At 40.9% G+C, this 11,270-nt stretch overlaps 1 protein-coding gene and 1 pseudogene across 1 annotated transcript; both read left to right on the top strand.

Moving 5' to 3' along the window:
- Positions 1-15: 15 nt before the first annotated feature.
- Positions 16-4,550, top strand: LOC105889246 (tripartite motif-containing protein 16-like). Its single transcript, XM_031584430.2, has 6 exons — positions 16-642; positions 1,992-2,087; positions 2,251-2,484; positions 3,022-3,181; positions 3,283-3,342; positions 3,529-4,550. The coding sequence occupies exons 1-6, from the start codon at positions 52-54 to the stop codon at positions 4,056-4,058; spliced, it is 1,671 nt and encodes a 556-aa protein (XP_031440290.2). The 5' UTR covers positions 16-51; the 3' UTR covers positions 4,059-4,550.
- A 3,560-nt stretch (positions 4,551-8,110) lies between these two features.
- On the top strand, positions 8,111-11,214 carry LOC116224400 (annotated as a pseudogene).
- The last annotated feature ends 56 nt before the right edge of the window (positions 11,215-11,270 follow it).

Raw genomic sequence — 11,270 nt, 5'->3', positions numbered from 1 at the left:
CAGCTGTCTGTTCAGTCTGTGTGTCTGTGAGTGTCTGTGTATTTCAGCAACATGGCAGAGGCCAATGTTTTTGTGTCTCAGGATCAGTTCAGCTGTCCAATTTGTCTAGATCTGCTGAAGGATCCAGTGGCAATTCCCTGTGGCCACAGTTTTTGTATGGATTGTATCAAGGGCTGCTGGGATCAGGAAGATCTGAAGGGAGTCCACAGCTGCCCACAGTGCAGACAGACCTTCTCACCAAGGCCAGTCCTCGGGAAAAATACCATATTGGCTGACATGGTAGAGATGCTAAAAAAGACAGGACTTAATTCTGTTTCCCAATCTCCACTCTATGCTGGACCCGGAGATGTGGAGTGTGACGTCTGCATTGGGAGAAAACAAAAAGCAGTCAAGTCCTGTCTGGTGTGTCTGGCCTCTTACTGTGAAACTCACTTCAGAGCTCACAATGATCTCAACCCAGGGAAGAAACACAAAGTGATTGATGCCACGGGAAAACTACAGGATCTGATCTGCTCTCATCATGATAAACTACTGGAGGTCTTCTGTCGCACTGAACAAACCTGCATATGTTTGCTTTGTGTTATGGATGAACACAGTGGGCACAAGACAGTCTCTGCTGCAGCAGAAAGGACTGAGAAACAGGTAAAACTGCGATTGGGATTCTTCCATTATGTGTAGTCCTGAACATAATATACATGTAGCTCTTGTCATAGTGTCAACTTGCTGGCTAAGGGTAACCAACTTAATGCACAGTGGGTCATTCCACGCCAAACGGGACAATGGCTCCTACTCGACCGTCTCAGATTTGGCTGAAAAAAATCAAGGTTGTTCATACACTTCTTAATAGGTATAGTCCAAAATATTAGCTGTGCCTGTACTTGAGACGCTTTTTGAGCAGCGTTTTCTGAAGAGCCATTTTCAAATTGCTATTACTAGAAAAGTATTTAAGCTAGCTCATTCAAACTTTCTAGGCTTAAAATATGATACCATTACTTGAATATTATGGACTTCCAAGGGTGTGGCTTGGGTATATCATAGTATTCGGGGTGCTTGAATTTGCGCGAACATTTTACTTTACGCTTTGTTGCAGCGTCTTTGAAGGCCTGTGGAAAGCTCAATGTTAAAGCTAGAGACTTCATATGATACACAGACCTTCCTATGTATGCTTTGTATGTTGTGTTAAAAAAATGTCCTTATGTGATGAATGGGCTGGAAGATATTAAAGCTTCAAAATGGATGAAAACCCATTTTGTGCCATTTTTGGCATGCTATAGCAAAAAAATGTTTTGGAAAGATTAGTTTTGTTCATATAAAAAATGTCTGGTGTTCTGCCTCGTTTTCTCAAAATATTTTTTTGAAAATATGGGATTTTTGTACACGCCCAGCATTCAATGGCCTATGGAAGCACATTCAAATGGTAGCAAAAGGTAAGTTTATGTCATTGTAGCTTCATTGTAGGACTGTCCTTGTCATTTACTTACAAAGTTTGGAAAAATATGCATGTATATGTGAAATGTAGGATTATTAGTTGAAGGCAAGAATATGTTTGAATACAATACTAAATGTAGAGTTAATGCTGCAAAATGGTGCACAAGTATCGAAATTAATAACAGGATGGGTATACACTATCAGTGACGTTGGTGGCCATTTTTTTGGATGAGCTTGAATGGAACTGTTAATGAAACTCCTAATTGGCCAATTAATGAAATCTTGTAGCCTTTTCCACTTCAGGGGGTGCAAGAACGAAGGGAAATGTACACCTTGGGACACCAACATTATATTGTTTATCAGCCATGTGTCAGCCAGTATATAATATCGTCGACCATTGGTGGAATGGTGGAAATTGGTGCAAAAAAAACGTATGACCGCCCTTCGTTGTTTAGTGGCAGTCATGAATACACATTTCCAACTGCTAAAAAAGTGGTGTATCAATGACCTTGAGTTACTTACAAGCTTAAAATGATGAATGGAATATCTCCCTCTGTCAACAGAAACAGCTAGAGAAGACTCACACAACATCTCAGGAGAGAATCAGTGAGAGGGTGAAGGAACTGGAGCTGTTGAGACAGGCTGTGGACACTCTGAAGGTAAGCACTGCCACAGGAAGACAGTCATGCATCTCTCTGTCAGCCTAAAGTAGTCCAGTCCAGTCACACTGAGTCCCTGTGCAGAGTGACTACCAATGCAGTATGAATACCATTTATGACTACTACAAACACATTTACTCTTGGATTCTTTTGTTTTTGATAGAGCTCTGCTCAGGCAGCAGTGGAGGACAGTGAGATGATCTTCACTGAAATGATCCGCTCCATTGAGAGAAGACGCTCTGAGTTGACAGAGGTGATCAGAGATCAGGAGAGGGCTGAAGTGAGTCGAGCAGAAGATCTCATGGAGAAACTGGAGCAGGAGATTGCTGAGCTGAAGAAAAGAGATGCTGAGCTGGAGCAGCTTTCACACACTGACAACCACATTTGTTTCCTTCAGGTACTGTCACTACCCAGATATGATGCATTATCACAGAAAAGATTAGTTTATTTATGCAGTTCTGTAAAAAGTCACTGTTGAGACCGCTCTACCTGTCAGTCAAAACGTCAGTTTCCTATTCAGGTGCTCTTTGGTAATGAGGTAAACATAATAGAGAAGAAAAGGTAACCAAGGCAACACTTCTTTATTTACACAATGCCCCTGCAGAAACATTGTAAATATTATATCATTTTAAATATTACATTCATAATCCCTAACATCAGTGACATTTTGCATTGCATTAGATCTGATCTGACTAGATTTAGATTGGACCAGACTGGAGCTGGACATGTCAGAGTGGACGTGGTCTTTAGTCTCCTGCACCTCAATTGTTGTAATAAAAAATGACCAGTACCTACATTTCACACCAATTCCGGTGTCTATATTTATGATGCAGGGCACTGGATGCCTTGGTCTGTGCCAAAATGCTCCAGTAGGGCCTGGAGGAAGGTTTATGTTTGTTCAATGACATTTGGCTCATTTTCTGTCTCATTGTAGAGTTTCCAGTCTCTCTGTTCCTCCTCTGCTCCTGACAACTCACCCAGACACACGGTCCACACAGATCTGTCTTTTGATGAAGTAAAAGAAAGACTTTCTCAGCTCAGGGAGAAGCTAGAGGATGCACTCCAGCAGGGACTAAAGGACATTTCTAAAACTGGTATGAGAAGCATCAGTGCCATGACTTTGAAAACAACACTTCTGAATACAATGTTGATGTGAAAGTTGTGGTTGTTGATAGGTCTCTTTTTGTCTCTACAGCAGAGCTTGTTGGCTTTCTATCACTGCCTGAGCCCACGACCAGAGAAGATTTCCTGGCATGTAAGTATATGATACACATATATGGACTGCATGTATAAACACACATACAAACACACATATAAAAGAGGAGAACATAGTGCCCTGCTCTATCTGGTAGTGCACATGATGATTAATTAACAGTAATAATTGAAATCATTATGCCCCTATTCACCACTGCTCAATGAGTCATGTTTTATCTTCCCTCAGATGCCTGCCAGCTAACCCTGGATTCCAACACTGCTCATAATGTCCTCACACTGTCTGAGGGAAACAGTGTTGGAGAAGTGTGCCCTAATGTGAATAGCTCATATCCTGACCATCCAGACAGATTTGATTTATGGCCTCAGGTGCTGTGTAGAGAAGCTGTATCTAAACACTGCTACTGGGAGGTTGAGTGGTCAGGATCATATGTTCACATTGCTGTATCATACAAAGGGCTCTCAAGGAAAGGAAGGGCTAATGATTGTGCACTAGGACGCAATAACAAGTCTTGGAGTTTGCACTGCTCTTCATCTAGTTACACATTCATACATGATGATGGACAAATACTACTCCCTCATAAGCCCACCTCCACCTCTAGAATAGGAGTGTATGTTGATCACAAGACAGGAACTCTGTCTTTCTACAGTGTCTCTGATACAATGACTCTTCTGCACAAAATACACACCACATTCATTGAGCCACTGTATCCTGGATTTTTGCTCAATACCAACTGCAAAATTAGATTGTGTCAGTGACAATATACCAGCAGAATCTAAACATTCCTGTCTAATTTTAATGGATAATAGGAAAATTAGTGCCGTTATCTACGCAGAAAGTTTATTACCACTGAAACTTACTTCATATGGTAGCATAATGTGGTAGATGCACATGTAGAAGATAGATAAAGCACAAGCTTACTTTTCATCTGCATGACTAGTACTAAAACATTAATTTGACCTCATAAGTGTTTGTAGGAGGGTTGTCACTTCTATTAGGCCAAATTACCGTAATATTCCAGTTATGAATAAATACATTTTGATAGCCCAAATATATTTTTAATAACTACATAAATGAATGAATTAATTAATTAATGAACTGTCATACAATCTATTGTCATCATACACCATATTATCACCTTTTTTCTCCCACAGACACTTTCTCTGTCTCCCTTCAACACTATTGACATATTTTGAACACAGATAATGTACTGTATGTATCCCTGGATATTATATTTCTATTTACTTTTAGACTCTGATATATTTTCTTCTTCAAAAAATACCCACTAAGCAATGGACTTATCAGCCAAAAAGGAAATACGGCACTGAATATCAAGCATACTTAAAATCCAATAAATATAGCAGAAATGAAAAACACTGCATTTCCTGTAGTTGACCTTTGGATTATCTAACATGTCTAATATAATGGCTCTATACACATAAATAGTCATATTATTAGACAAGAATGCACATTAGACAATTAGTCTACACGCGACAGTGTACTCCAGTTCTGTTCATTATGCTCTTAATCAAAAAATGGGTAATTATGACAAGGGATAAGGAGGAAATAATGAGGGTTTTTTCACAAATGTCCAGTGATGACATAATTTGCCAAGTAAATAAGAATATATTAGAGAGATTGTTTCCAACTTCGTCCTATTACTATATTTACAACCCCTCATGCACACGCTACCAACGTATAGTGAGAAAAAGAGGGGATGGGTGTAGAATTTAGTCAAAATAAATGAATACATTTAAAAGAAGGAGAAATGTTTGAATGTTGAGCCTCTCACTTAAACGTCCACACCAAGCCTCACCCCACACCGCCTGCCACACACACGGAGCTCTGTGAACAAGACAGACAACAGCAACTGAGGAAATTACAAGTTCTCCACACAAGATTTATGAAACTCACTATCAAATAACCCATATTTAGTCTCACTGTAACCTCTGTCCCTATCTCCAACACATACTGTACCTGTGTGTACAGAGGACCAAAAGTGAAGGGGGAGGGGTGGAGGCTATCTGGGAGAAAGGAGTTAAAATGCTACAGGAGAACTTGAATTCTCACATAAGCCATTTGACTGCTAATGAGTCAGGTCAGCTATTTGCTCTTACTTGGACAAAGACAGAGTAAATATCCAGGGGCATGGGTTACAGAGTAAGATGGTATAAAATAATGTAAGCACTCAATTCAGGTCTGACACAACAGGAAAACAGCAGTATTCGGTTCCATCAGCACCAAAGCATCATTCCTGAACTTGGATGAGGGCTCCTCCTTCACACAAAGCATTACATCTGAAGATAAGTGCAGTATATTTACACTACTACAGGCTGATCAATGTAATTGATGTCCAGTCTGATCTTAGAGGTCCAAACCACAAGATTGGACAGCGCTGTGATAACACAAGTACAGCAGACAGCATATCTGAATAGCATTTATAGATGGCATGAATCAGTCGCCTTTTCAAAATGATCCATCAAGTGCATTCAGAATATGAGTCTAAATTGTTGACCTATATTTACCTCTATTTTGGGTGGACCACTCTCTGCCTGCACCCTCAGGGTGCCAAACTAATTTCAGAGACCATCATGAGACAGAGAATATACTGTTAATCATTACTGCTGATATATTGAAGAAAGACCGCCTGTTAGGATCTAACAACTGGATACATGAATCAGTTCTCCATAAGTCTGCCATTACACTAAGCATTTACACTAGCCGCTGGGGCAGATATGCAGGGTATGGTTGAAATTTAAAATCTAAACAATTCAAACTCTCAATTCATTCAAACAAACCTAAAATTACTGACCGTGGTTACATGGATTCGAATAACTGGCTTAGTCGGACTGAAATCGAATTATCCGTTTCATGTAAACACCTTTGTCCGACTATGTGCGGTCCGACTACGATCCGACTAACACCCCTGGATAACTCGATCCGATCCAGTTGATAGTTCGACTATTGCGGCATGTAACGGTAAAATGGATAAGGAACTGGACTTTGCGTCTTTGCGCATGATCCCTCTCTCCCTGCCAGGTCGTGACCAGGAAGACGAAAGAGGGATAAGTTGTCTCAACTGTTCATACTAATGACACGGTTTTTTATGAATATCCTGCAGACTGTCTCACAAGCTTATTCTTGTTGATTATGAACAAACATAACAGAAGAGGTCCGAAGATATGAGCACCTTTACAACCCCTCCTTAAACACGTATAAGGACGTTCCACATTGTATTTGCTTAAAACACACAGCAGTACTGTCAAATCAGCTGTCACTCGGCTATTACCTGACCAATACCTATCAAACTCGGTGATACTATTCACAACTAATTTGTCCTTCATTCTATCAAATATGATGACATTTGGTATTGTGCCCGCGAGGCACGCGTGAGTTTAGTTTTGTTCAGTTATCTGGCGCTGAAAAAAACCACGATTAAGTACTGTCAAATCAGAAAGCAAATCAGCTGTCACTCGGCTATTACCTGACCAATACCTGTCAAACTCGGTGATACTATTCACAACTAATTTGTCCTTCATTTTATTAAATATGATGAAATTTGGTATTGCACCCGTGAGGCATACGTGAGTTGAGTTTTGTTCGGTTATTTGGCGCTGCCCTCTAAAGACAAGAGACGTGACAGGTGGATCGAGATATTTTCCCGTAAATACCTTTACCTAAATACCTTTATAGACAACATCGATCATACACTCCCATTGCACTCAAACAACCACACTCAAACGAGGAGATATTGTATCAATTAGCCTATTATGTATTGTATTAATGGCACAGAGTTCCAGTGGCGCATGCAGCCGTACGCACTGTGCGTACCTTCTGCTACGCGAGAAGAAAAAAAAAAATATCATGAACGCATATTTATTACAATGGGGAAACTATAAAATCGGAGTACAGACAACTAATGCCCAGCGTTGACGATGCAGATACAGAGCTGGAAACAGCTAAATGAGTTACAGCCAAAACGCAGTGAACTTTATCAAGCCCTGGAAAGTTTGGCAAATTTCTACCCAAACATTCATTGCGTCCTGAAGGTCTTGTTGACAATGCCCGTTTCCACAGCGTCTGCTGAGCGGTCATTCAGTACAATGAGGCGTCTTAAGACATATCTACGAAAAGACTGACTGGACTTGCTCTCATGAATATTCACACAGATTTGGAAATCGACAGCGAAGAAGTACTAAAACAATTTGATGCAACTGGCAGAAGGGCAATGCGTTTAGGCTGTAACCCATTATTTGCGCGTGTGTGTGAATGTGCGTGCGTTTCCCTCGCCTTTTATCTTTCACCTTTGAATAATGTAACTTATAAACACATCGGCCCAGCAGAAACAAACAAACAAACAAACAAACAAACAATCCAAGAGGCAACACGCATTTCTGGACCGATGAACAGACGCGATTCATGCTCAATCAACTGTTGTTGTTATTGGTAGTGTGAAGAGGTCAAGCGGAAAGGGCTGTATCACCACTAGTTGTAATGAAAACAGCGCCACCTATCGTATCGGATATGACATGCTTTCGGCCAATGATTCAATTTATTCACTGCCATGTATATTGGGATAATAGCACTTGCCCCAAAAGATAGCATAGTCCGACTAAGCAAAGATTCGAATTATACCATCATGTAAACACACTGACTGAAGTTTTCCCCTCCCCCACTCTTTCCACTGTTCCTTTCCTGACCCTGTCTCTGTGTATGGTTCTGTCCATGTCACCTAAGAAGCCACTCCCACTGCCCTTACTATTCCCACTTCATGAAAAACGAAAGCAATTTCTGCTTCCTGTTCAGTTGTTGGGTCTGTGAGTGTCTGTGTATTTCAGCAACATGGCAGAGGCCAATGTTTTGGTGTCTCAGGATCAGTTCAGCTGTCCAAATTGTCTAGATATACTGAAGGATCCAGTGACAATTCCCTGTGGACACAGTTTTTGTATGGATTGTATCAAGGGCTGCTGGAATCAGGAAGATCTGAAGGGAGTCCACAGCTGCCCACAGTGCAGACAGACCTTCACACCAAGGCCAGTCCTCAGGAAAAATACCATATTGGCTGACATGGTAGAGAGGTTAAAAAAGACAGGATTAAAGTCAGTTTCCCAATCCCCACTCTATGCTGGACCTGGAGATGTGGAGTGTGACGTCTGCATTGGGAGAAAACAAAAAGCAGTCAAGTCCTGTCTTGTGTGTCTGGCCTCTTACTGTGAAACTCACTTCGGAGCTCACAATAATCTCAACCCGGGGAAGAAACACAAAGTGATTGATGCCACAGGAAAACTACAGGATCTGATCTGCTCTCATCATGATAAACTACTGGAGGTCTTCTGCCGGACTGAACAAACCTGCATATGTATATGCTATGGATGAACACAGTGGGCATAAGACCGTCTCTGCTGCAGCAGAAAGGACTGAGAAACAGGTAAAACTGCGATTGGGATTCTTCCATTATGTGTAGTCCTGAACATAATATAGCTCTTGTCAAAGTGTCAACTTGCTGGCTAAAGGTAACCAACTTAATGCACAGTGTGTATATTGACATAATCTACATCTGAGGACTACAGGAGAAGAACATATACAGGGCCCTACTTTCATTATAGGACAATGCATTTTGTGGAATTTACATGCATGCACGAGCAACATATTCATATGAGCTTTATTAAATGACTGTCCTTGGCATTCATTTACAGTGGCAGTAAAGTTATAAATGAGGTAGGAGACATGATAAGATATAAATACAGGGAATATGTACTGTATATGGACAACAATTTTAAATAAATAGATTTAAACAAATGAACAATTTTAGTGCAAATTCTCAGTGGCTGGAGGGAGGTGTGTGGCAGTCAGGCCAGGGTAGAGGGGGCTTATACTGTGTATCAGCCATGTGTCAGCCAGTATATAATATCGTCGACCATTGGTGGAATGGTGGGGGGAAAAGCGAAAACTAGTATGACTGCCCTGTGTTGTGTGGTGGCAGTTATGAATACACATTTCCAACTGCTAATATAGTGGTGTATCAGTGACTTAGAGTTACTTACAAGCTTAAAACAATCAACTGAGTATTTTCCTCTGTCAACAGAAACAGCTGGAGAAAACTTGCATAACATGTCAGGAGAGAATCGATGCGAGGGTGATGGAACTGGAGCTGTTGAGACAGGCTCTGGACACTCTGAAGGTAAGCACTGCCACAGGAGGACAGTTATGCATGTCCCTCAGTCAGCCTAAAGTAGTCCAGTCCAGTCACACTGAGTCCCTGTGCAGACTACTAGTGACACATTTACTCTTGGATTCTTTTGTTTTTTGATAGAGTTCTGCTCAGGCAGCAGTGGAGGAAAGTGAGAGGATCTTCACTAAAATTATCCGCTCCATTGAGAGAAGACGCTCTGAGTTGACAGAGGTGATCAGACATCAGGAGAGGACTGAGATGAGTCGAGCTGAAGAACTCATGAAACAGCTGGAGCAGGAGATTGCTGAGCTGAAGAAGAGAGATGATGAGCTGGAGCAGATTTCACACAGTGATGATCACATTCATTTCCTCCAGGTAATATAACTTGTTGATTGTGACTTATCAATGCCGAATGCGATTTACAGTGTTTTGTGTCCTGTTGTTAACTTGATTTCATTTGTATTTTTATAGAGTTTCCTGTCTGTTTGTTCCTCCCCTGAGTTTGAGTGTTCAACCAGGCCAGTCATCTCTACTGATGTGTCCTATGAACACGTGCTGAAACCTGTGTCTCAGCTGAAAGAAAGACTCCAAGATGAGCTTCAGCAGAGTCTCCACACAGCGCTCAGCACTGGTATGAAGTAGTGTGATTTCATGAAGACCTTTACCGGACTTAGAAATATGCATGTCTTAAATAAAAACAACAACAAAAAACTCTTTGTTGTGTTTTTAGCTAAACGTGTTGAAATCACCCCACGTCCTGAGCCCAAGACCAGGGAGGATATTTTAACATGTGAGAATCTTTCAAACATTCACACTCACAACTAAAACGTGTGGTTCATGATTAATCCAATAAATAATATTTGTAACTAAAATGTATTTTGCAATTTTGGGTCCCTCAGATTCCTGCCAATTCACATTTGATCGGAACACAGTTAATAAGAAACTCTGGTTGGCTGACCAAGAGGTTGCAAAAACAATCCAAGACCAGAAATATCCCAGCCACCCCGAGAGATTTGACGAAAGGTGTCTGGTGCTCTGTAGAGAAGGGGTGTCAGGACGTGCTTACTGGGAGGTCGAGTGGAGTGGGACTAAAGGAGTTTACATAGCAGTTTCATACAAAGATGTCTGCAGGAAAGGAGGAGATGAGTGCATATTTGGAAACAATAAGCAGTCCTGGAGTTTGTGCTGCACCCCTCCCATGTATTACTTTAGACACAATAATGCTGGGACTGATATCACAGGCCCCAGCTCCCCCACAATTGGAGTGTATGTGGATCACAAGGCAGGGATTATATCCTTCTATGGTGTCTCTGGCAAAAAGATGACCCTCTTCCACAAAGTCCAGACCATATTTACCCAACCACTCTATCCAGGATTTGGGGTTGGAGATGGATCAAAGTTAATGTTGTGTCAGTTGAAGTCATCATAATATCAGGAGTGACAGCACACGCACTGAAATACTGACTTAGGTACAATATTTTGAATAGAGATAATGTATGTATTCATGGATTTCATATTTCTATTTACTTTTGGACTTTGGATATATTTTCTTCTTGAAAAAAGCACCAAAACTGTGAAGAGATTGCTATTTGCCACCTCAAGTCCCAGTTATGTGTCAGGAAAAGCTGCCATATATTGAAATACACTGAAAGCACACATACAGTCAGAAAAGCTTTATCGAAAAGCGTTATCAATTGTCAAGTTCCGTAGTAAATAAACCACTTAATACAATGTAGACTATATTAACCAGTTCTGAATGCATGTTTTGGTTTTGTATTCCATTTTGTAATCCATTTCT

This window comes from Clupea harengus, chromosome 17 (genome assembly GCF_900700415.2).
Source record: "Clupea harengus chromosome 17, Ch_v2.0.2, whole genome shotgun sequence".
Classification (NCBI taxonomy): Eukaryota; Metazoa; Chordata; class Actinopteri; order Clupeiformes; family Clupeidae; genus Clupea; species Clupea harengus.
The sequence above is the reverse complement of the archived record's forward strand: the minus strand, read 5'-3'. Positions and strand labels throughout refer to the sequence as shown.

Coding starts and splice junctions, on each gene's coding strand:
- LOC105889246 (XM_031584430.2), top strand. CDS start 52: ATGGCAGAGGCCAATGTTTTTGTGTCTCAGGATCAGTTCAGCTGTCCA. Junction 2,088..2,250: donor AGGCTGTGGACACTCTGAAG/GTAAGCACTGCC, acceptor TGTTTTTGATAG/AGCTCTGCTCAGGCAGCAGT. Junction 2,485..3,021: donor ACCACATTTGTTTCCTTCAG/GTACTGTCACTA, acceptor GTCTCATTGTAG/AGTTTCCAGTCTCTCTGTTC.